Genomic DNA, 26,843 nt, shown 5'->3' with positions numbered 1-26,843 from the left:
GGCAGAGAGGGGGGCCCGGGCAGAGAGGGGGGCCCGGCGGCGGAGGAGGAGGAGGAGGAAGAGGAGGAGGAAGAGGAGGAGGAGGAGGAGCGCGGCCCGGTGCCGGCCGCTATGGACCAGTGCGTGACGGTGGAGCGGGAGCTGGAGAAGGTGCTGCAGAAGTTCTCGGGCTACGGGCAGCTCTGCGAGCGCAGCCTGGAAGAGCTCATCCAGTACGCGGGCGGGCTGCGCCGGGAGATCCTTCAGACCGAGAGTACGTGGAGATACCCCCCTCCCCCCCCACCCCTGTCCCTGAGGAGAAGGGGCCCGGCTCCTTCCTCCGGGGTTTAAAAGCTCAAAAGTTTGGGCCTTTGCGGGCTGGGGGACCCCTCCAGGGAGAACCGTCCCCCTCCAGCCTCGGGGCTGAGCAGCCCTCTCCCGCTCCCGGGGGGTTCCAGCCCCGCTTACGGGCCACCCCCGGGGAGCAGGGAAGGTCTCTCTGCCGGGGGGGGGGGGGCTGAGCTGGAGGTGTCCTCCCCCCCGGAGTCGGAGCTTTGTGTGCGTTTCTGACGGGGTAAAGTTAAAGGTAAGAGCAGGTATCGGCCCTCCCGGGCCTTCTGTACGCTGCCGGAGTGTTTGTTCCTGATCAGCAGGTACGGCGTGACCCTGGTCAGCCTGTTCATGCCTCCTGCGCCTTTATGTTGAGTTACAATGGGGTTGGTCACCCCCAGGGGGAATAAAGAGCAGGGCTGCCCTGTTTTCTTCTCCCCCCACTCATATTTCTTTTTTTTTTTTCCCCTCCTCCTAAGTCACTAAGTTGTTTTCTTTTGCTGTGGCTCGGTTTGGAAGTGTTTAGGGTAAAGCCGCTCTTTAGCAGGAAGTAAACGCGGCCTCCGAAGTCTTGTCTGTGTTTTACAGCTGATGTTGAGCACTTGCGCAGGCGGGCTAGATGGCCAAAGCCCGCTGTAAACAAGAGACATTTAAACCTTGCGAAATCCCCGAGATGGAGGTAAACGCAGTGTTTATTGATGGAGTGGGAGGGGATGGTGAGGCAGCTGAAGTGATTTACCCAAGGCCATGCAGGAAGCAACTGATGGCTCAGGGATTAAAAATGGGAACGTGCAGGCTCCTGAGTCCAAATTTGAGAGCAGACTGTGCTATTTCACTGTTTTCTGGAATCTGCTTTTGTCTGGTTCAGAGAAAAATGTGTTTGCGGTAGTCCTGTACAAATACAGGTGCAAAGCTCACTCACAAGTGCATATAATTCCAGGAACGTAAACAAGAGTGTATTAGAGCTGCTGTGTGTACACAGCAATTTCCATAGAGAGCAAACATGGAACTCCGGTTCTGAGGCATTTATTTGGGATGAAATAAGGTTCATGTTTTTTGGTATTGTTTTGAACTGTGTTTCAATAAATGTATTTTGTGCTGTTCGAAACAGTTTGTGCTCGTGCATTAAGGACAGTCAATAAAATGTGTGTCTTCACAAACTGAGATGCTGACCTTGCCTGGAAAATTGTGGTGCGTGACCCTTACGCTTGTATTGATCTTCATAGGACTCTGAGGCTCTAAAGATTTGTCTGTGAGAGAATCCTGTTGCAGATTCAGAGCTTTTACTCTCTTTGTAATAAAATTAAAAGGTTCCAGTGTGCAGTTCCTTCAGGGTCCTGATTGGGTTTTCCATCCAGACTCGTAATCTGAGTTTTTGGGACTGTCCTGTGAAGGCCCTGCACATGTTTTCGGCACTTTAAAATAAGTGGTGAAGCTGTCCTTGCAGAGTGCATCCCAAATTGACCTTTCTTTCAGTTAGTACTCTAGAACGAAGCCAATATGTTACTACTCGTGCACCCTCAAACATGTGGGCACTCTGTTCAGTTTTGGCATCTGAGGGTAAGGTGGCTTCACATGTGGAAAAATTGGTTTTGGGTTTTTTTTTCTTTAACGTGTTATTTATAACTTTCTAATAAGAACGGGTATTTGCAGCTTTTGTATACTGTATCCTGAGTATTTTTGAAAATTGATGGAAGTGGAAGCAGCCAGACATCTTAATGTGGAGCTCTGTAATTCAGGGGTGTGAACTGCAGAAATACACTTGTGTATACAATTTCAAAGGAAAAAAGGAAAAGAACAGAAAACCCTCACTGCTGAAGAAGAAATTAATGCTGTAGGACAAGATTTGAGGGCAGAGGTGTATGAAAAGGCCTTAAATATAGGCAGTGGATATAAAAAGGAAGTGGGTGGAGAAAATGAAACTGTTAGAAGCTGCTTCAACCTCTGAACTGGTTTTCTTTTCCCCACTCATTCAGTCCCTTAAAATTTATTGAGCTGTTTTCATATTAAAGCCTAAGCACAGAACAGCTCTATGCTAAGGCCTGTGAATAGGAAGACAAAGTTCGTTTTTCTTCTCTCTTTCCCCAATATATCTCACCTCCTGGAGTAGCCAAGGCAGGATTGTGAATTCTTGGATGGTGTGAATGTGTCTGGCTGAGTAAAGTTGGCTTTGGACTCTACTCTGTGCCTGGTGTCTGCTTGCTAATGTATTTTGTAAAAAATTGTGATTGTGTGTACACAATAGAGAGAGAAGCTGTCGGTCTGTAGTGATCTCTGAACACTGAATTACTGGTATAACTGTCTGCAGGCTTTCTTCTGATGATTTATTAGAAGTATCCCATGGCTTAATTAAAGATGAAATAGGTGGGTGCAGGGGAGAAATCTTTTCTCTTATGGCTCTGATGGCTTTTCCTGTGTAGACATTTTCATTGCTTTACTGTAGTTGGTTTCTGCTACAGTAATTGTTAAGGGACAGTAATTCACTTATTTGCTTGGGGTAGAAACAGTTATGCATGTAAGTTGTTTGGGTTTTAGCTTAATGGCTTTTCTTGCAAAAAAAATGGCTATTAAGAGCGTGTATTTTAACCTCTCTGTTTATTGGAGAATGAATATCTCTATTTTGCTTGTTGCGTAATCTCTGACTGATCATTTTGTCTTGGCAAAAGTCATGAGACAGTTATTTAAGAGCCTGCATGTGATTCTAAATGTCTATCATAGAAATTAAATAGCAACCAAGAAATAATGATTATTCTTGAAATAATTTTAGGAGGTGAACTTTATGTAATAGTGGAGTGAAATTTTCATTTTTAATTTAGGGTGCATAGAGTTGTTAGTGAACATGCACCGAAGAGACTGTTTTGATCCTATTACTCCTCACTTACACACTAGGAAAAATGCAGAGCCCTATTAGCCGTTTGCCCAGGAGGTGATCATTAGCTTCATGGTACTGGAGGCAGAAAAATAGTTAAAGCTTTCTTTTTTTTTTTTTTTTTTTTTTTCCTTAAAAGCTATGGCTGTTGCAAAAATGCTATTAAAGCTTCCTCAGCTGGGGCTTGTAGGGGTGAACAGGAGCTATTTACTTTTCTAGAAATGCGCTAGTGTATAGTGTGTAACAACAGAAGGTTGTTTTCGCTGTTGATGTCAGCAGCACGGTTGAGAGTCAGGATGGATAAAGGAAGGTATCTAGAATAACTGACTGGTAAATTATTACACACACACCTCCCCCACCCCCCCACCCCCCAATGATTACAGCTTTTTTTCTGGATTTCCTTTGCTCTCATCAGAGGCATACTGCTAAGGCTCCACTGTAAGAGTTACAGTTTGGTTTTGTTGTTCTTGGGTTGCTGGTCCTGCAGCAGCAGTTCGATGCACCTGCTTTTTGCTTTCCATGAAATACCAGAAACTGGACTCTAACATGCTGCTGAAACCAAAGGCGTGTTAAAATACAAAATGAGAAAGGAACAAATTTTATGGAAAATATAGTTGCTTTTTAAATCTTTCTTCTAAAGAGATATTTTGGGGATTTTATTTTTTCACATGAAGGGTTTGGATCCGGTATGTTAGGGACGTATTTCTGGGCTGCTCTCCCACTTAAATTAGTCTTCCTGTGCAGTTGAAGACTGCTAAGTCTGTGTCCCCAAAAGAAAAATTCTTCATGTAGAATGAACTTTGAGCAAGGAGAGACCTTCAGAGGTAAGACTGGAAAAGAGCTTCTCTCTGTATTTTGAAATCAAAACCTGAAAGAAAGGGCTGGAGTAAAGCACAAAAGAATGTAATTTTTTTTCTACTAAAGCTACTGAGTTGTGTTCGAGTTGAGGCACCAACATGAGGAGTGTGAACTATTAAGTGTGGTGATGCAGTCAGGGGCTTGTAAACCTTTCGTATTTATTTTTTTGTCCTCATACAGCATTGCACTGGTTAGTTGGACATCAGTTTAAAAGTGTCACAGTTTCTAGAGAATAAATCTTATAACAAGAAAGAGTGGATTTGATGTTCACAGTCAGGTCCTTTATGGGCTGTTTCTCGTCCATCGAGGAGAATTTGAGACTGGTTGGATGTACTCTTTAGAGCTCTCTCCACAAGTCAGGAAGCAAAAGTTTCATACAGCTCAAATGCAAACAGAGTCTGCTATAAGTGGGTAGCTTGCAGGGTAAGAATCAATCGGGCCCTCATTAATCCAAATTTTGCTTGCACCTAGTTGAAGTTACACATGACCTTCTGACGTATCTTCAGGGAACTGCCTAAAAGAAAACTGATCCTGTAGTAGGTTCAGTAGCTTCCTATTATGTCCTGTGAGATTTGTGGATTGGGGTGTTTCTTTGACATGTGTTTATTAATCTACTGTGGCTGAGACCCATGAGATCTTTACATTAATTTTTTAAACTGTTGCCCTTGTTCAGGGTTATTGTGCACTCGACTGGATTCCGAATTCCACGGGTGAGCAGTGTCCTGTACATCTTCCTTCATTTAAACTGATCTTACTTTGCAAATACTCTCTAGATAGCATTTCTTTCTTTTAATACAATTTCTTGTCTTTATATGTTGTTGCATATTGAGAGATTTAATGTTAACATTTGTTTGTAACAAAGTTAGTAATTTTCCTCTCTTTTGTCTAGATCAAGATGGAGACTTGTCGGGGACAATTTCACTTGTTATGACACAGTGTTGTAAAAGAATAAAAGACACAGTTCAAAAACTGGCCTCTGATCATAAAGACATTCACAGCAGTGTATCCCGAGTTGGAAAAGCCATTGATAAGGTACTTATATTGTGGTTTGATTGTATTATCACATATATTCTGTGATATGTATTGTGCTTCACAAAATTTATACTACATTCTACATATACATGACATGCATATGTACCTATACCATGTGATTTATACTACAGTCAATCTTAATTAAATCTTCCTGTCAACTACAGAAGCATAGGCTTGGGGCAGAGGCAAGGCAGTGGGGTGTACAGTACTTGCTTTCAGAACTCGTCGTATATAGACTATTCCTTCCGGGGCAGCTCAGATCTCTTAATTTCTGAGAGAACATGCACTATAGATATTAGTAGACTTAGTAATAGTATGCGTTATATCAGTTTAGCAAAATGTTTGCTTCAATATCTGTCTCAATAAGGCATAGGTGTTTTTAATAGATATATATTGCATTTCTAGTTAATTGTCAGTAGCAAATAACCCAACAGTGGCATTTTGTTCTAGAAGGCAGTATAAAAACAGAATTTTAAAAGACATTTTGTACGTATTTCAGGGGTGTTGTCAGTTCTTAGGGCTTAATTTTATAACATGCAGTGTCCTTAATGCGAGTAGAGTAGATTCAACTTCTCATGGTATCTGTGTCTATGCCATAATAAATAATAAGGTGGGGCAGCTTATCTTTGAAGCTTTGCATATGAGACATTATTATATGAATTCCAGGTTCAAGAGTAACTGGGATCTGAATATATTTTTGTAGGTAGATATAACAATTCTTCCAAATAGTACTAAAACTCTTTTTTTTCTTTTTTTTTTTTCTTTTTTTCTTTCAGTAAGTGGTGCTATACGTATGCTTTCTGGCCATGCTTTTCACCATCTGTGTATTCTTTTGTATAAAGTAGTTCTGTATGTAAGGAGTCTTGCACTTTTGTGGACATTCTTATGTGATAGTTTCATATCAGAACATGCTTATGTTGGTAGGGTCTAAACATTTGGTTTGAGGTGCACCTTGTCATCTTACTAAGGAAGACACTAGTAAATGAGTCTTCATCTGGACAAAGACATTTGCAGCATTACAGAATACTCATTCAACCTTTGGGAATCTCATTTAAACTTTGTTAGTAACGATAATCTGTTAAAGCACAATTTAACAGTAGTGCAATGAAGAAACAAAGTACATAATGCTGCATTATTGGGTAGAATTCTGTGCAACTGTTATATTTTTTCCTTATATTTATGACTGACCATCATGGAGAGCTCAAACTTTGTACTAATAGCTTTAATCCAAGCGTCACTGTTATCCAAAGCTTAAGGACGCATCTGTCTCTAATCCTTGCTGCTATATCTAAACCAATTAACTGGAGTAAAATTCCATCCTTATTACTGGCTTGAAGCCTGAAATAAATCTGTGTAATCTTGTCCTAAGTTTGAAACTTTCCTATTCTGCTTTAGCAAGTGGACTTCGTACAAATAAGCTTTCAGGTTTGGCTATACCTTTTCATTTAAATACTCTGAGGTAGAGCAGCTCTAGGTCCTATATAGAGGGTGCAAATATTCAATGCAAATTGGCGATGGTGTTTCTTAGAATCCAAAGAAAACAACATTTGCAAGCTTAATAAAGTTTAGACTTGAGTCTAATCTCCAAATAGCTGTTTCAGTTGTCATGTGCATAGTTTTTCCAGTGTTGTTTCTGTCCTGTTTTAAGTTTATCTGCTGTTTTTATTTGAGAAAGAATAGCTGTAAATAAAAGTATTTTTTTAAATTTCAAGTGTGTGGTTTTGTAAAATAGTAGAAAGGATACTAATAATCTGCTCTGTGCCTGTTGAGTGTCAAAAGGGCTGTTTCAGTGAGGTGTTCAAAAATGAGCTCAACTCGCTGTATTCAGTGTGCTCATTCCTCTGGATTTTCAATTTTGCTTAGTGCCTGTGGTGTTTACATCAAAAGACTAGAAGCAGTGGGAACTGCATGAGTCTCTGGTCCTGCTCTTAATGAAAGACATATTTTTATGAAGTTCAGAGCATCAGTTAGGATTGTCTCCTTAAATATGAACTTTGTTTGACTTTTTTTTTTTAATACAAGTAGTTAGAATTTTATATTTTCCTTGACTGTAGTATCTTAAGGGAACTATTTTAAAATGTACCTTGAAGTCTTGGCCTGTTTGTGAGATGAATATGTGTAATGTATAAATCCAGGTGGAATTTAATGCTACCCTGGACAGTGACATTTGAAGGAAATCTTCCATATGTACTTAATGTGATTTCCATGTGCTGCTGGAAAATATGCTTGAAACCTGCCAGCAAAGTCTTTGTTGGCATCCAAGTCCCATAACCTATTGAAATTGCCCTCCCCCACATTCCTTCACCATAATACACTTAAGCTTAAACCAATAGAAGTAATTAAGTGTAATTGATACAGTGAATTGATTCTCAACACATTCTGGGCAAAATACTACTGCTTCCTAAATAAAGTGCTCGTTAGAATTTAAAGAAGCACAGCCCTTGCCTTGATTCATGAGATTTGAGTTTTGTTTCTGTCACATGTAAATCCTCATTTATTTTATAGACAGATTAACATCTCTAGAATACTGCTATGGTCTTCCTAGCTGTATATTTTGGATTTTGAAAGAACTTGCTGTATTTATCTGCTCGTGGCAAATTTCAGGTTAAATTGCTTTTTTTCCCAGTGTTGAGGCAGGGTTATACCTATATGTAAAGTTTAGTCTGGTTGGTTTTTAAGTTAGTGTAGTGATTGCTTATGAACTTTGATGGGACCTAGATTTGTCTGCCTGCAGAGTTCACTCTGAGAACAGAAGCCCCTAAGTGTTTGAAAAATGAGGTTCAAATCTGGCATCAAATATGAACCATGTTAAAGTCTGAAATACCAAAACTTTGTGTGTTGCTTTTTTTAGTTAGCAGTTCCTGGAAAGTTTATCTAATAAGCTAGACCTTTTTTAATAGTAGTTCTATATGGATTACATGCGTCTGATCCATGAAGTGTTACCCTTTCCTCCAAAGAGCATTTTCTCCTTTGAAAGGAAATGTTTGCATCCAGTTTTTTTTCTTCATTGTACTAGCATTTGCTCTGCTTCCAGAACTCATCATGTCACTGTTGTTCAGCAAGTTGTTATCAGGTAGCTCACTCATCAGTCTCCCTTGTAAATCAGTCACTCTTCTGGAATGATTTGAATTCATCTCAAAACATGTTTATGGGGCTAGTAAATGTTTTCCCTCTAGCAGCAATCTGTCTGAGTAGTGGGTTAAATGCCTTCATTCAGGAAAGTAAGTGGAGTAATTGGTAGCTCCTTCCATTTTTTCCCTGAATTTTAAGCCTGTTTTTAAAGGGCCAACATTTTAATCCAATCTTTGTTTTGGGAAAGCAAACTTCTACCAAAGTTAGTGTTTGTTTCATGTGAAAACTTGTGTACAAACAAACAAAACCTTTACTGAACATCACTTAATTATGTTGCTGTGAAGAATATGGCTAGATAAATACAGAGTCTTTGCAAGTCGAGCTTTATCTTGTGAACCAACAAACTGAACAGACAAGGTAAACATGTATTTTATTTGTATTTTGGGTCAGAATTCAGAAGAAGGGGGGAATACACAAAGTAATCTTGACTGAGAAACTGAGGAATAAAACTGTCCTAAATAATCATCCTTCTTCCTATCATGTTGTTGCTAATAACATGGAAGTTTGTATGTTGGTTAAAATGGCCCATCTTGTGTGTGTGTGCACATCTTGAAGTCCTCCTCACATTTCAGCAGCTATCAGTAATGTACTTTACATTGTAACACTGGTATATTTAGCACGTAATATTCTATATTTTAGCCCTAGGCTTACTAGTTAGGCTTTTAAAAAAAGGCTTGTTTCTCAGGAATATTAGCTGACACTCTTCTAAGCTTAAAACCTGAAAAGCACAAAATAACCTTTCTGGAGTTTGTAACTTATGGAATTTATTTCAACTTCTGAAATCTTATTAAATCCCACATGCTATCAATTAGCATACTGTTCGCATTTAGAAAACTGAGAGATGTGTAGTCATCAGCATGTCATGCGTGCATGCCAGTTATGAAATATGTAAGCCAAAGGCAAGCAGTAATTTGTTCTGACATGTGACAGTCACTCACCGTAATATGTGCCGTCAGTTCTTGAGGCTTCTCAGGACCCAGAGGAGGCAGAGCTGTAGAAGCCCACATTATACATAATAAAGACCTCAGAAATTGTTAAAAAAAAAGAAAAAGTTATTGAAATGAGAACTTGGTCAAGACTGGGTTGATTGGAGAATGGCTGAGGGGGAGAAAAAAAATTGAGGCCCTCAGGTTGTGTGTTGTGACTTGAATCTATAACAAATCTAGGTTAATATGACTCATTGTTACCACCTTTTATGGGTTTTAAAAAAATCTAATTTACGACAGGGTTTTGAAAAGGTTCTCAAGGCTCATAGGTTTGTTGTTTCAGAACAAAATGTGGATTTTGTGAAGGAGCTGAGGTAAGTGGCTCTACCACCCCTGCCCCCAAGCAATAAGAAGGATGTGACAACATTTAAGGCATAGGTTCAGCTCTAATAGTTGATAACTGCCCAGAAGAATACAGTTCCTTCTTACAGGATTATACATTCAATAGGACTTGAAATTGCACGAAAAACAACTTAGTCGACTATTTTTAGATTACTGATGATCCCCCCCACCAAAACCTAAGCAACAAAAGCAAGCTTCTTGCTACTGCTTCTGGTATTTCTCTAATGCATTGTTGATGGGTTTATGTTACCTGCTAGTGGTGTTTGGACAGTGATACCAGAATTGGCAATGGTGGTGAACCTTAAAGGCTTCAAAGGGTTGGCATAAATAAGAACGGTATTATTTAGTCTTCAAGATGCTTAAGTTTTTTCAAGATACAGCTTAAAGATGAGCAGCATGACGAGGAGCTTACAGGTTAAGACACCCAAGTGAAAATGTTGTTAAACGTGAGACTTGATTTAGTGGCGATAATTTAAATGCTTGTCTTCTACCATCTCTGAAAGATGGAAGAGACAATTTGCTAGCCTAAGGTTAATGTTTTACTGAAAGTTTGCTAAGAGACCTGAAGGGACTGGCAGTTTTGAAGCCACGCATGCAGGGATTCTCACAATGACAGAGCAGCATCAAAGGAGATGTGGAGGTGGCTGATGAAGGAAATGAGTAAGTGGCGAATAAAAGGACGATGCAGTGCGAAGCTGAGCTGTGCAGAGTACTGGAAGATAGCTCGTACCAGCTGTGTTATTTGCTCCGCCTGCTTTGACAGAAGCATGCATTTGTGCTAGGTCAGTGTTCCCATATTGTGCAGGACTGCCAGTTGTCACAGAGCCACAGCTGAAGCACCGCTATTTTCACTATAATTCTGACTTCTGAAGTTGCTTCTTGGAAGAGAGCCATAGTCATCAGGTCAGGCAGCAAGCAATGCACTGACTTCTAGACACTGTTTCTTTTGCAAGAGGATGGTTCTAGGCAATGGGTGAGGATTTTTATTCAAATTAACCTGCCTGCCCCGATCATAAAACATGTTAGCAGTTAAAATCCTGTTTTATATCTTGGATTAGAATAAGTGTTGCTCTCCTCCTGCCAAGAGGCGCAGTGCCAAGCAGTGCCAAGTGTTACTGAAGAGTCACCGTGACAATATTTTTACTTATTCCTGGAATATGTCCGTAGGCCACTGGCCTAAAAATACACAGCAGCAGGATCATCAGTGTTAGATCTGTAAAAGATCTCTCAGATCTTCAAAGCTCATCCTGTTGCTGGAATGTTGAGGTCTTTAGAGATTTGAATTTCATTGTTGTTTGGGGGTGGGGAGAAGTGACATTTTCCTTCTTCAGCATTGTCTACCCCCCCAGCTATGTAAAAAATTCTTGAGTTAAAGCTTTTACTTCTAATTTGGTGCGCTGTAGTGACAGTGATGCCTTGATAACGGTATTTTAATTCTAGTGTAGGCGATTTTGTTTTCTGTTCTCTATGCATTTTCTGTTTTCACATATGGAAAAAGCCTTTTCTGCAGATATTTCCTTCAAAAATGCATCATGGTCTGCAAACCCCTTTATCGGTTAACTAGATTTCTAATTTGCTAGCTAGACTTGTGATTTGTCAGTGTAATTCCTTATAGTGAATAATATTCAGACTTGAAATGAGCAAGCAAAAGGATTTTTTCTTCTGTACACAGAAGATAATGAAGCAGCTGACAGATACATTTCACTTTGAACAGAAGTTAATTGAAGGCCAACTGAGTAATAAACAGAAAGCATCAGGGTGGAGACATAGGTGTCCTGCATAATTAAAGAAAAAATCATCTGGGGAGATTTGTTCCAGCATATTAACTGTTAATTTGTACGTTTCAGAATTTTGACTCCGACATCAGCAGCGTGGGGATAGATGGGTGCTGGCAGGCTGACAGCCAGCGAATCCTCAACGAGGTGATGGTGGAGCACTTCTTCCGGCAGGGGATGTTGGATGTAGCCGAGGAACTTTGTCAGGTAATAAGTGTGGATGTTGAATGTTATCGACCATGGAAAATTACATTTTGCATTAGCATCCTTATTTGAATGTTCCAGGTGAATATTTAAGCTGTCAGAAGAACAGCAGTTTAATCCTATTGTTTTTTATGCTTTAACTAAAGACTGCCTTTGTTTTTTCAGGAATCTGGTCTATCAATAGATCAAAGTCAAAAAGAACCATTTGTGGAGTTAAATCGAATATTGGAAGCATTAAAAGTTAGAGTTTTGAGACCTGCGCTAGAGTGAGTCTACTCAGGTTTTTTTTTTCCTCCCTTTTTTGAATGCTTTTAACAAATCCTTAGTTTTTCACTTGAAATAACTGTCTTTAGTATATTTTGATGTGTCCCTGTTTGTCCTTTGAAAGGTCTAGTTACTGAGCGAACCCCTTCCTTCTTTCTTCCCCTCTGTGTCCCTCCCCACGGGCAGTGCTTAACTAAGGGTGTCTTCCTTAGATTAAGGATTAACTTGAATCATTTGTGATGCCGATTTAAGATTTCAGGAAGAAACATAACTTGGAGAAACAGTTGTCTGCCATGATGGTACTTAGCCTTATAGTGAATCATTAGTGAACCTTATTTTAAAAGGTCCAATTATGAAGGATACCAGGACTTATTAAAGGTGTTGGGTACCACCAACTCTTTTTGGCTTCACCAAGCCTTTGGGGTGAGCAGAACTTGACTCTGGATCTAAGTTCTCACTTTTCCTCCATTTCCAGGTAAGGGACCATAGGGTGGGAAGAGGGAGTGAAAGGATAGGTGTGTACTTAGCAGACTGCTGCTGCCAGGTAGGTGCCGATTAATGCTGGGTGAGAGGTGAGCTGCCGCTGGGAGCCTGGACTGACAGTGAGATCTGCTAGATTTTTTTTCTGAACAAAATGATTCAGTTAATGCAAGTTGGTGCTGAACGCTCAGACGAAAACCAAGTCTGGAGGTATCTGAGGTTTATGAATCAACCTTAGACCAGGATGTTTTCTTGACTTTAGTAGACTTTGCAACCATTAGACATGTAAGATGCTGCTAAAAGTGACAGTGAGGAGGGAAAGATGATGAAATGTCTCATGGGCTACTGTTTTATGATTTACAGTAGTGGGTGTATAGCTGTGCTGTACCATTTCAGAATAGCTTTTATTTTAAAAATAAGAAAACTTCAAACAAACCCTCAGCCTTTTTTTTTTTTTTTTTTTTTTTAAAGTTGTGAGAGCTTTGGTAAGCTTAGGTTGGTCTCAGAAGTAGGGAAAAAACCCCAAAACCCAAACAAACACAAAACCCAAAAACAAACAAAAAAACCCGAACCACCTTTGAAGTGACCTTTTAAAAATAGAAACAATGAAACCAAAGCAAATTAAAAATTTCAGTGTTTCATTCCAGACCATAATTGATATACTTAAGATACCTTTTTTGCATTATTCAGTTAAGTACATTTTCATATTAACAAACATTTTCTTTTCCCTTTAACACGAACCAACACAAGTATGTCAATTCAGAGCTTATTGGCATCTAAACTAAGTGCAGGGATACTCTGATATTCAAACTGTGGTGTTCATAAACTAAATCCTGGATTATGCCTCTGGGTCATGCAAAGCTTGACCTGAATAGTTGGTCTTTGAATATAGTTACACAGGTGGAAAGCTCAGGTGGCTTATTGCTATTGAATTGGCTAATAGAAGGGAAGCAACACTGAAAGGCCTGGTGTTACAACTGAAACAGGATTTACTGTCAGCCACACCACATACTTCTTGTAGTTCAAATGTACAGGATGCTCTCTGAGGAACAGTAACTTGCTGTTATGTCCATTCACTTGAAGTCACTAAATGCAATTTAGCTCCAGTTTGCTAGGCCTTATGCCTTACTCGTTGCTACTTAGTCGTATCTTGTAGTTCCTGCAGCGTGTTAAATATTTTTCAAACAAAGGAGAAGGCGTGGTTCTTCTTCAAAGGAACTCTTATTCTGAAGACAGCTGAATGGACAGAGAATAATAGTGTGTATTGTCATCACAGTTTGTATGCTGGTCTCCCTCCCCCGCTCTGTCTCATATCTGTTTATAATGTTTATTCTCTTTAAACTCTTCAGTGCAAAAGCTATCTGCTTCTCTTTGCCTGCTGCTGGGCACAGAGTGTCCTTATTTATGTGATGCTCATGTAAAAAACATGGTTGTTGGTGAGGATGATCAAAATGTCACAAAACTATACAGTTTAGGAGGTAACCTAAACTTAAATACCCAGTTATTCTGCAGAACTGCTGATGCTAGTGAAGGTATTTCCCATATTATTTCCCAGCAGACATGGGTGTTCAGGAGGAGGGATAGAAACTGCTCCTGGAGGGATGGCCTTACATGTGAGAGGTGCTTGGAGGGGTGGCATTGCGCTCTTTGGGCAAAAAGCTAATAAATGGCTAAAACAGGCATCAGTAAATACAGCTTCATGGGTACCTAAAAGCAGTCCCAAACTGGCCCATTCTAGGGTTAGGCTACTGACAGTGGTGTTGAAGCAGAAAGCAGGTGTTATGCAAGGATAATTAATTACAGTGTCATGAACCAGGAAGGGGAGTATAGCAGGGTTTACCCATGCAAAATTGTGGAAGGTTGGGATGAAAACAATAACCAGTCTCTCTGGCTCTGTCAGTGCTCTGCAGTTGGTGCTCAGCTTAACTCAGTGTTAGAAATGAAGCAAACACGGGTGTCTTCTGGTCACTGCTGTCAAAAGGGAGTTGTCAGACTAATGACTCTTCAAAAAGACTTTCAAAGCCCTGCTGTGGTGATAGAGAGAAGTTAGTATTCATATCTAACTTAAAAACCAAAAAACACCCAAACCCCCTAGCTATAGTTTTTTCAGATTTTCTTACTAATACAAATTCCAACACTTAAAAATACTACACTTCAGAATTAAATACAGTATGACTGGCCATAAGGTTTTTCTTTTGTTGTGGGGTGTGCAACTTGACTTTGTAGATGCCTAGTCTGATCCTGCACCCTAAACTGTGTAATCTCTGTATCTCTGTGGGTTCCCATTAATTTCCAGTGACTTTTCTTACTGTAATTTGGTGATGGGGGAGGAAATCCATAGGTTTTTTCTGGGTGGATCCTGGCCCTTCTGAGCCCAGGTGGGTCTGGTGGGAATGACTTGCAGGTTCAAAGCTTTTGACTGTAATCTCCTGGGGAAGAGGTACTGTCTTCTCTTTTGTCTGTCAAGCAGCAAGGTGCACAGGTCCTGGTATTTGCTGGGACATGTGGGGTATGGTTTGAACTTAAATTAATCTTTGCTACATTTTGCAAAATTCGTTTTAACTAAATGCCATGTGGGAGCTAGAAGAGGCTCTGTGTACCTGTTGTTTGAATAGTATACTGTAAACTTTAAAAAATTAAGATAGATTTGAATCTCAGAAGTGAAAACACTCAAAGTATTGTTTTGAGAGGAGGTAGAGACAGGTGTTGTGATTACTAACGATTTTGGATGGTGGTAGAGAGTATGTGGGTTGAATGTTTTAAACCTCACTTGTTGGTTTTTTGTCTTTTCGTTGGAAACAGGAACAGCATGTCCTAGACCAAACACCTCAGGCCTTGCTTCTGTGGCTGCTTTCTTCTGATACAAATCTGTGCTGCCACTCAAAGAGCTAAAAATGGAAAGCCTGCCTAAAAGCTAATTTGGAAAAATAGACTCGATCTCAGCAAGATGAAGTACTGTCATGTGGTTATGAATATTGGCTAGGGAGAGGATGGAGGCTCTCTTGATGCAATACAAATTAATATCTCATTAATGGGACTGTGGACTAGTCTTACTGTTTATTGATAATAGTTTTTTGTCTTTCAGCTGCTTATTGGTCTACGGTTAACTTCAGGCTTTTGTTTTGTTAATTAGGAGTGAGCTTTATTGCCACTATACTCGGTTTAAACTATGGACACCTATCATAAAACAAAACAAAAAACACCAAAAAAAACCAAAACAAAAAAACCCAAACCAAAAGCAAAAAAACCAAGCAAACAAAAAACCCTCCGCAACCAATGGTTAGTGAGTGTGCCCTTCCCTCCTGGTTGAGGTTACAGTGTTGACAGTCTTCTGAGGCTGGTCAGCTGAAACTGCTTGAAATTGGGGACAGTAGAGCTTGTTCTTAGTTCAAAGGCTGCATTTTTTCACTGTTTCCTACTGAAAGGTTACTGCTGTCATTACAAAGCCTTGCCAGTAAAGTCAGACTCCTGACACTTTGACCACAACAAATTGAAAGTAGATACTTGCTCATTAATGCTACATCTTAATGCAGCAGGCTAACTTGCATTGAAAGCTTTACCAGTACTGTAAGAATGCTTAATTTTCTTATTTTAGTATTGGTTGAAAAGAACAGAAGTCTCACATACCCCTTCTTTTTAAAGAACACAGACTACCTCACTTCCTTGCTGAAAAGTGAAAAGCTCTTTGCTTAATGGGGCCCCCACAGTGAAAGCAGTATAACTAATTAACACTAATGAGAAACAGATGTACCAAAGAACACTGAAACTTGAAGTTAAGAGAAAGATTGGATTGATTTAGGCCTGAATAAATTGAATTAAGGAAAAAAAACAACCACCAAACACAAAAAAACAAGGGATGAATAAAATCTAAATAATGAAATAACTTTTTATGAAATGCTTTGAAAGTTCCAGTTCATTTTACTTGGTGTGTGTTTAAGAATTCTTCCATGTTATTTGGGAGCCAAACATTAGTGTTGTCATGGTGAGTGAGACCCGGAAAGTGAGAAATATTTTTATTGTCTAAGTTGAAAATAACACAGAAAGCAAAGTTTAAGCAGGATAAAGTATGATATTTAAACTGATTGCCCTTCCCTTCCCCCTATCCTCCATTGTAAGGTCTTGATAATGTCTATCTTCAAGGCCCCCGTAGACGCACTTCCCCTCTCCAGGGCAACATATGCACATATATAAACATAGTGGCTTAAAGGAAATGTTTGGTGAGTGAGGAAGTTGGAAAATATGTTCTTGAAAGGCTTGGTCAACCTTCTTCAACATGCAGCTGGACTATCTGTAATTGTTAAGATTCAGAGGGGTATTAATCCAAATACAGTATATTCTAGCTATTTCTATCTTATGTTGTGCCTAATTCAGTCCTGTGTTGAATTTTGCAGAGGTTAACCTGTACAGCAGCACCAGAAGTACCGTCATTCATGTGTTGTGTGCCCTGTGTAGCTCCATTACTTGTAAAGGGTCTTGCCATTTTCTGTGCTCTGTATAGGCTCATAGAAGTTCAGGGAACAGTCATACTCTTCTTGAAATAGGTGTTTGATAATTGTAATAATTTCATATGGTGTAGGCTGACAATTACTCTTGTGTCACATCCCATTGTACCTCCTTGTTACTTCTAGGTGGGCGGTATCCAACAGAGAAATGCTCATGGCACAGAATAGTTCATTGGAATTTAAACTACACAGATTGTATTTCATTAGTTTATTGATGGGTGGAACAGCAAATCAAAGAGAAGCACTTCAGTATGCGAAAAACTTCCAGCCGTTTGCCCTAAATCATCAGAAAGGTAAGTTTTCAGTCATATTAAGGGGATTTAAAGCACTCGGATGTGGCACCTCATAGTAAAATATAAATCATGTTCCAAACGTGTTTTACTCCATTATTTTCATTTTCTTAGAAGCTTCTTATTTTTGTATTTAACGTGTATAACGTAAGTCCTTACAATTCGAATTAACTCCTTTTTTTTTTTTTTTTTTTAAGAGGGCACAAAATTATATTTTAATATGTCTGCACATTGGCTTAAATTTAAGGTTTTTGACTCTTTAAATAATATGCAGATTACATCTAGAATAGGCCTGTTGCCAGGGTAAAGTGTTAAAAATGCACAGAAATGTTCTTGGAATAGTCATCTGCTATTTTCTGCTGCGTGGGGTAATACAAAGAGAAATGAAACTTTTGAAAAATGGGGAATATGTGAGTTAAGTGAACCATCTCAAACTGAATCCAGTAAAGCCTAATTTGTAGGGTACTGTGTGTGTCAGCTTACAAAAAGGTAAACCTGTTCGAAGCAAATTAATAGGCAGCATGCCATGCTTGTAGAGGGGCAGATGACCCCTCCAGTCTATCAGTAGTAGACTGGAGCTCTCATAGCTGTAGACGTCTGTTCTGTGATGGCTATAGTTGTATTTTGTAGAGGTGAGGATTTGTAGTATTGATTTCGTGTATCTGCCTGTTTTGCATGTAAAAGCTAGAACTGTAGTCACTAGCTTTTATTTGTAATATTAAATAACTAACTGTTCCTGGTCCCTCACAGATATTCAGGTTTTGATGGGCAGCCTGGTATATCTGCGGCAAGGTATAGAGAACTCTCCGTACGTTCATCTATTAGATGCAAACCAGTGGGCGGACATCTGTGACATCTTTACAAGAGATGCCTGTGCTCTTCTGGGTCTCTCAGTTGAATCACCTCTCAGTGTTAGGTATGCTGTTTTTCCCTTGCTTTTAAGACGAGGTACATGGTGGTTTGGTTTCTATTTCTTGTTCAGGACAAAAGAAACTGCTTGAAGTACTCTCATCTAGCTTGTATTAAATAAAGAGTGTAGTTACAACTAGCTCTAACAAGATTTGCAAAGATTAGAAATCAGAGGTTCCCGTGTGCAGTGCTTTACCCTGCACCTTTGCAGCTCAAGAGGAAGCATTCATGGATGGAATTTGGCTTCCGTAGTTTAGACATCAGTGAGAAAGATGACGATGGCAATCAGCCAGCTATTCCCACAGCAAATGTGTGAAAACTGTCCCTGCTGTTTAACTGCAAAAAAACCCCCCTAAACTGTGGCCATGATTCTGTCAGCATTTGATCATCTTGGTTTTTAATCCACGTGTTATATTATCTGTCTTCTCCTTAGAAGAATGCTTAAGAGTTATGTTGTGATTTCAGCTGCTAAAAATTCCAAATTGTTTGCTGGACCTCATTTGCAAAGAAGAAAGAGGCACTTTCAAGCTCAGTAGCTAGTCTGACAAAATGCAAATCTGTAGGAGGCTGTTGGAAATGTGAAGAAAAACCAACCTAATCTTCTTCTAGCTTCTCTGAAGATAAAACAGATTAGCTGCTATTTAGCCTTTGGATGTCAATTCCCCCGATATACGTGCCTGATGTTCATGTTTTCTTTTCAGACATTAAATAGAAAATAAATTATATGTATCTTTCTGGGCTAGATTTGGTACTTAGCAGAAGCTTCACTACCTCTTCTTTTTGTTTTGTTTGTTATGGCTTTTTTCTTTCACTGTTTGCATGTTACTATTATTAGACTTCCGTGCTTAGTTTAGAGCTCTTAAAATTGTCAAGCCTTTTGCTTCTCCTGTTTGCACCTCTGTCACAAAATACAAGAGAGGCAACAAAGGGAGCACTTTCAGATTAATTGTCTTTCTACAGTAAACATTACGAGTTTCATTTTGAGGGTTTTACAGATATCTGAAACTTCTGTCTCTGGTTTTTGGTTTTAATCTTTTTCCTGTTTCAGTCAAATTAGCAGCAATCCTTTACATTTTAATTGCTCATGCACTGATGCTGTAATGCAGTTTTCAGTGCAAATGGCTAAGAGATTTTCGGTGAAGTGGAAAATCCCTGTTATTGATGTGTGGATTGGTTGGATGCTTGCTTTATGCTTGGTGTGAAATTGATTGCACTGAAATGTATTTACTGTATAGGTGGTATCAATAGTCTTGTCATAAACAAGACTGTTCTAAACCGGTATGACCTTTGAGTGCTGCAAATCCTTTAGAAATTAACCCGGCTTGAAGTTAAATCCCTGCTATAAAACACATTGCTTTCTGGAACATGAGTAGTGGTCACTTTTTTTAAGGCTGATTGTTTCTCCAATATTTATCTAATCCTGTACAGGCCTCATGGTCTGAGTTACTGTGTGGAGTCAGTGGCAAAACTCTTGTACTAAGGAGGTCATGGTTCAGGGTCTTGAAGGACTACAGGACACCATTTGAATTTACTATTTACTTGAGTTGTTACACTCTTAAAGGGCTTTTCCAGAGATGTTTTCATACAGAACCATTAAAGCAGTAATGCTTTTATTTCTACAAATACTATTTATCTAAACTTTCCACAGCATTAACACAAGTTACACTTAGGGCTGAAATAACCAAAAAGCAAAGTGTAAGGATTAAAATGGCCAGTTGGAGGTGAGTGATATGATTGGTGTGGTTTTGGGTTTTTTTTTTTTGTTTTTTTTTTTTTTTTTTTTGCTTAGGCAAGACATCCATAGGTTTCAGGCACACTCCTCCCAAGTAAACTAGCCAGAATGTTCCTGCAGAAACATAAAAACAAGTATATGGAACAGCAGAGTGGAGAGGAAGGTTGTGACTTCTGTAGACAGTAAAAATTGCACAAATAGTAAAATAACCTGCCAAAGAAACAGAGCAGGCTGATACCAAGGTCAAATCCTGTTTGTGTTTTTGCTGATTTCTAGGCCTATAGTACTGTCATTAGACTTAAATCCATTGAAACATCTGTTAATTTGTGGAAACTCAGTGTCATACTTTCTTTTGTAACATAGTGAAATATTTCAAAATAATGCAGTAAGTTCTGGTAATGGGTAACTCTCAGAGCAGGCTGAACTTCTCGGACAGTGACTTTGTTCAGTTGTACACTGCCATTCTTGTTATAGGCTGTGGTTTCCTTCCTTCACTTGCCTTCCTATGTTTTTTCAACATTTGTTTTCTTGATTGAAGGTGGAAAGACATGTTTCTTTACGTGGTAATTACATATAATTAAAGGATTATGGGTTGCGTGTATATGTGTGTTACGTGGAAACTCTTAGGCTGCACGTGTTCTTCCATAGTTCAGAGAGCAACTACCTATATAAACTAACATGATGTCTTCCTCCTGTACAGCTCAAAATCAAAGTAGGTGGTATAGAAAATAAATTCATTGTAAGGCTCAGAGCAGGGATTAACTGTTGTTTTCAGTCCAGAATATAGTACATGAGGGTGCTAGCCGAAGATGGAGGGTAACTGATAACCTGCCCCAAAACTCTTGCTTGTTATACTTGAAGGGAGCTTAAAAGTACAGACAATAACTGAATGAAGTAGTACAATGCTCTTGTGTCCCAGTTAACCTTTAAAGTGGAAAGACAAAAAAATGCTGGTTTCCTAACAGGCACCGTATGGTAACATTTTCTTTTTCTGCAGTTTTTCAGCAGGTTGTGTAGCATTACCAGCTCTAATTAATATCAAGGCAGTTATTGAACAAAGGCAGTGCACAGGTGTGTGGAACCAGAAGGATGAACTACCGGTGAGTTCATGCTAAGCTATCCCAGGGCAGATTTCTAATGTTGAATGCTGTTTTCAGGTTTCTTCTCTGCTGAACATTAAGGGATGTTATACACGTCCGCTACTTCCAGCAGCTCTGGCCTTGGGTCTTCTTACTGTACAGAGACCTCGGAGTCTCCATCCCAGGCCGATGGACATGGCTGCTGCTTTCCTGTTTGGAAGTTCAACCAGTAGTGAAGCTGAGTATGAATCGCAGACACCCACCCACGCACACACACAGAGGACACTGATACAACCGGCTACGCAGGCTGCCACAGACAAGGCGCTGCCTTCAGCAGCACCCACGTACAGGACTTCGATAAAACAGAAGTAGAGACAGCCAGGATCTCTTCCTCCTCTTTGGCTGGTAAAGATTGAAATTCAGTGGTGAAAGCACACATACAGCACTCTAGATTCACAAGCAAATGCATCTTCAGGGACCCTCAAATACTGGCGTGGCCCTTCTGGCCCTTTTATACCCCTTTCTGGCCATTCCTCCTGCAGTTCGTATAGTTCTGCTGACCCCCCCCCCCTCCTCTGAGACCCTCAGGTTTGCATTCTTACCTGTTGCAAAGTCCCAGGTTTGGTTGCAGTTTTTTGATGACCTGTCAATTAGTGTGACTGACAAGGTTGTTTCCTATTATTGTCTCCATTATGTTTGTCTGTCAGGTTTGTATCTCTTGGTTTTGTTTGTTGCTCCCCCCTTCGCTTGTTATTCCCTTTCACATTGAAAAGGTCTTTGATCAAATGACCTTAACAAAACAGATGCTCTCACCTTCCACTTAGCCTTACACTGAACGTATGAGATGTTTCTGTGTAACTGGAAAGGAAATGCATCCCACTGAGAAACAATAACTTCCTTTAGCTAGGCTTGAGCTCTGTCCACAGGTTGCTTTGCACTGACTCTTTATCAGGCAGATAGGAGATGAAAGAATTAGTGCTACATCTGGGGACACGGGAGCTGAATTGGGATCCAGTGCATTATGCTTCTAGCAGAACTCATTTATATCAGTTGAAATGAAGTTCAGTTGTTATGAAACTGCAGTTTCCCTTTATAGCTCTTGCCAGGTGTGTGCAGCTCTCAAGTGGCCTGCTCCTGATTTGGAAAGAAAACCTATTTAGTACAAATTGGCCATGAACTGAGTTAGCCTCTTTGTAGCTGGAAGAGATTCATTTATAGTGTGAGTACATGTGTTGAGTTTCTCCCAGATATGTTTTCTGTAACGCTAAGAGTGTAACCTCCAAGTGTGACAGATTCATGCCCTGCCATCCAGACAGGAATGATTGGCTAGGGAGCATTTGGGAAAAGATTGCTGTCAGGTGCAGATCAGTTAATAATAAATATATATGCCTCCTTGCATTTTCTAAACCTAAGGGTCTTTAGTGTGTACTGCTAAGGCAGTATGGGGATGGGAAGCCTTATTTTCATCATGCAAAGACAGAGATTAAGTAGCATGAAAAGGTTACATTGTCAGATTTTGTTGAAGGTTAAACCTATCAGAACTGAGGACTTGTCAGAGCCAGGAGCTTCAGGTACAGAAGCTGTGACTTTTTTTTTAGTTTTCAATCAGTTCCTGAAGTCATAGACCCATTCTTCTCTGTGAGATGTCCGTTTCTGAAATAGTTTCGTCCTGATGGCAAGAATTGTGCTGTACCAGTGTCTTCTGTGTTGATACTGAAAATAAATGATTCTTATACACTTCATTATTGACATGACATGTAGGTGTTGGGAGAGTCTTTCAAGAAGCTGTAGAACATTAACATAATCAATCCAAGGGTTTTTATCTCTTATTTTCTCCCTGCCCCCGGCTTTAAATGAGCTCTACATCTAAACCACTTTGGAAATCACTGGCTAGGAAATACAGAAAGTCTTGTTGGGTCATCAGCTTAGTTTTCCTGCCAGGGCATAGATGTGCACTAAAACATGCACTTATTCCTTGGCAGAATACTCTGCTTTGTTGGGGATGGGGAGAGGCAACATAAATCACCATTTTAAGATCACAATTAAGTATTTTTGGCTGGGAAATTGTCAGGCATCCACAGGATGGATTTTGCTGCCTTCACAGCTGAATTGTGAAATCCAATAAGTAAGGGCCATGACTTAAAGGGATAACTGTCTGGAAATGTAGTTTCCCAAGATAAATTGTTATGTTAATTTTTTTTTCACAGATTGAAGTGGACCTCGGTAAAAAGTGCTGGTATCATTCAATATTTGCCTGCCCCATTCTTCGTCAGCAAACAACAGATAATAATCCACCTATGAAATTAGTCTGTGGTCATATTATATCAAGAGATGCTTTGAATAAAATGTTTAATGGCAGCAAGTAAGTACCATTCTTTTATTTCAAGCAACACATAGACAAGGACAAATCTTAAGACCAGAATACTGTGTTTTGGGAAAACTGAGTCCATAATTACGTAACTGGTGGAAGCTTGTTAATCTTAGAGAATGGCTTACAGGCCAGATAAGCCGGGTAGATGTGCTGGAGAAAAGCGTAATAAACCCTCTGACATTGTAGAAAGTGAGATTACATGAAGGAGTGCAATGAGCAGAGTAATTTTCCAAGTTGTAAGTACCATTGTGTTGTCTTAAATTCAAAAGGGAGGCTTTTATGCACACAGTTTTTCATTGGGAGCAAGGTTAGTAATGCATGAAACATCCCTTAAAAAATAAAATTAAACCTCTGGGGAAATATGGCTTAGTAATTGAGCAGGTGATTGAATTATCACTGTGGAAATACTCCTTCTTAGATAATCAGTAGGGTGCCTACAGGCTTTTGGGAAGGAGGAAATGGGAGAGAGCGAGCTATACAGGTTTCCGTGAGGAAGAACCAGTGATAATATATGCAGCTTCCGTGGAGGCTGTCAGCTTAATTTGGAGCTGTAAGTTGTTTTGCAAAATCCAGTGTGGAAGTATGCGATGACACGAATGAGAGTCGAGTGATGTTTGCGTTCTTTGTCCTGTTAGAAAAGCCTGAAGATAGCCCCTTCATGGGTGACTTTAGCCGTTTCAAGCCACTAAACCTGCTGCTACGTTATTCCTGTCTCTGATCGCTCGTTCCTGATGCTTTCATTGATCAGCTTGAGTGATAGCACAACTCTGACAATATTAACTTGGGATGGGTGAAAGGCCCAAACTTAGACATGGGGAAAAATAGGTTAATTTTTCCACTAGAAAGAGGAAATACTGTAAGCAGGTGGAATTTTATCAGTGGAGACTTCAGCAGGGGGGCCAGGCTGACTTCCTTAGTCATAGCCTGCAGGAGCTGGCTGATCTAAGTGGGTTGTAAAATCACAGCATTTTGGGAACCAGGCAGTAAAATGCACTGGGTACTGAGGAAGTCAAAGTGAAAGTTACCAGCCTATTTTAAATGACTAAAATGCAACAAACTAATCCAGAAGGAGAAAGATAGATTAATCATTAAAAGTAATTTCTTGGTATTTAATAATTCAGGGGTGTGTGGGTGAAAGGTGAGAAAGAATATAATTAGAAGAAAAAGTGTGGTAAGGTCTCTCTCAACTGAAGGTGACTTTTAATGGAGCCATGTAAAGCATTATGGCTTAAGAGTACATTTGTTTCATGCTACAGGGGAAAAAAGAGGGAGGACTATCACTGCAAACTCGATCACTTTAATGCTCAGTTGTCACACATTGCTGCAATTCTAACATGTTGTCTTTGTCCCCAGATTAAAGTGCCCCTATTGTCCGATGGAACAGAGCCCCGGAGATGCCAAACAGATATTTTTCTGAAGAAAAGTTTCATTATGCAGTTTGTAAGTGACACTCTGGATTTCAGGAGAATTAAAACACACTTGTTCCGTTTTATGCAGCAGACTGAGGACTCCTATGTTTGTATAAGCTAATGCTACAGAAACTTTGCCAACATTTAGTATATACATACCAAGTGGAAATGCTACAGAAATATTATTACCATAGGGCTTTACTATACTCTTGGTCTCCATACCTGATCAAGTTACTACACCAGCAGTTGTCATTCAATGCAGGTTTTTGTACTTAATTATATGGTGACTTTTTACTTTTTAAAAGCAGAAATTGATCGCCCCCATTTGTTTAATATTCTTCCTGCTATTATTCTATCATTCTCTTGATAACTGTCACCTTAGAGAATGTTTGTGGAAAAAGTTTTATTTCCTGTAATGTGTGTACATAATTAAAGGTAAATACTTCAGAAAAAAAAAAAGTTTGATAAATTGAATAGTGGTTATAAAACTAATTTGTATTTTTTTCGCTGAAAAAGCTGTGATATATTCTGAGTTTTTCTTTCAAACATTTTTTCAACTTTTACATAGAATTCAAAGTAAATGTGCATATATATAAAGTATATAAAATATATAGCCCCGAGGGGCTACCTGTTAAAATCCATCACTAATTTATAAGGGTGATGTGTGGCTAAATTACTACTGGAGCAGAGAGGGAATAGGAAATCCTGTTCCTCTGGTTTCACAACCGAGAAGTGTTTGTGTAAGAGAACATTCAATAAATTCTGAAGTGGAAATGCTTTTAGTCGATGACATTTGCTCTCTGGCCTTTGTAGTCATGTTCTTTGAACTTTGTATTCAGGATTAGGCTATAAATGTCATGTTGCTGTATAGTTTAATAGTCATTATAGTGTGCTATTTATAAACAGTTATCAAAACCAAATACATTGTAGAAGTATTCATTGTTAAATGGGGGAAAAGCATGTTCTGATGCAATCTACTGATCATGACTCTGCACTTGGCAGAACTGGGCCCTACGTCATATATTAGGAGGTAGCAAGTTTTCTGTAGCTTGAGAACACTTTGCTTCTAGCCTTGTTTTTGTAGTAGAATATTACTGCCATTGCCACTTTTTCTGCTAAATTTGTCATATTGTTGACTAGGTAAATTTGTACTCGTAAACGAGATGTAGATCATGGCAGTTAAATCTTTTCTAGTGTGCATATATTTGTATTTATTGCACTGTCCTATAGTAGGGCAAGCAGCCATAAGGCATGCAAAGCTACATGTAAAATTATATTTCTGTATTGTGTAGTTAAACCCCAAGCTTATATGGTTGAATACTGACACACTGGTTGAATGCACTAGCACAATGCACTACAGAGAAGATCGTCTTTGAGAAATCTACACCTTTTGAATTTGTATGTCACCTGACTTGAGAGACTGAGTTGGACTCTATTGGATCAGTGACAATGGACATCCCTAAAGAGACATTAAGAGGAGCAAGTCAAGGCACACAAATTTTAAACTTTAAATGTGTTTGATACATGTGAAAAATACAGGTGTGTGATTTTCTGCAAAACTTAAATTGTATTCACACTGAGTTCAAAACAACAGCGTTACCAAGTGGTAAAATCAACAATAAACGGGTGAGGATATTATTTTCCATGTAGGTTTCCTAGTCTTGCTGAAATTGCTTTTAATCTTTTCTTTTGAGTGGAATTGCTTAATGCTTTGGATTTATATGAAATGGCATAGGAATTTAAAAAAAACCCCACAATAATAACAAAACCCTCAAAACCCACGCTGAAATGTAAGTGCTGAATCTCTTTCTCTGTTATGCTGCTGGTATTTTGGCATTGGTGTGAACACCGGTTAGTGTTGATAGTGCCTCTAATGCAATTGCTTAGAGTACAAGAATGGCACAATTATTAAACGGCAATAGGGTACAAATTCAACTTACATATTAGAATGTATTTAGTACAGCGTGGTCCTGTTCTCGCTTTTAAATAGTGCATATTATAGATCCTTAGCTAATTCAGAAACTCAGCTGTTTTCAGCAGATAACTGCAGTTCTTTTTCTAGCTGTCTGTATGTTTACTTAAAAATAATTGCTTGCAGTTTTGAAGCTCCACCAATAGATGATGCTAGCAGTTTAATCTAGAAATGCTTATGTGCTTACAGTAATGAGCTATCGTGCTGGACGTTTGTGAAACATGTCTGCATTTTGATTGTTACAGCTCTCCAGTTTGCCTTTTGAGGTGATGCAAGTTGTCTCCTACTACTGCCTGATATGCTTCTGGTATCTAGAGAAAGTGCATGC

General features: G+C 39.3%; 1 protein-coding gene across 1 annotated transcript; it reads left to right on the top strand.

Annotated features, from left to right (window-relative positions):
• On the top strand, window positions 1-26,181 carry RMND5A (required for meiotic nuclear division 5 homolog A). Its single transcript, XM_030021360.2, has 9 exons — window positions 1-253; window positions 4,926-5,068; window positions 11,376-11,510; window positions 11,673-11,773; window positions 16,880-17,046; window positions 17,794-17,959; window positions 20,682-20,784; window positions 22,971-23,125; window positions 24,488-26,181. Exons 1-9 carry the CDS (start codon window positions 112-114, stop codon window positions 24,549-24,551), a joined length of 1,176 nt encoding a protein of 391 aa, XP_029877220.1. The 5' UTR covers window positions 1-111; the 3' UTR covers window positions 24,552-26,181.
• Window positions 26,182-26,843: the final 662 nt, after the last annotated feature.

The sequence above is a fragment of the Aquila chrysaetos genome, chromosome 1 (genome assembly GCF_900496995.4).
Source record: "Aquila chrysaetos chrysaetos chromosome 1, bAquChr1.4, whole genome shotgun sequence".
In the NCBI taxonomy this organism is placed as follows: Eukaryota; Metazoa; Chordata; class Aves; order Accipitriformes; family Accipitridae; genus Aquila; species Aquila chrysaetos.
This window is presented reverse-complemented; position numbering and strand designations above follow the sequence as displayed.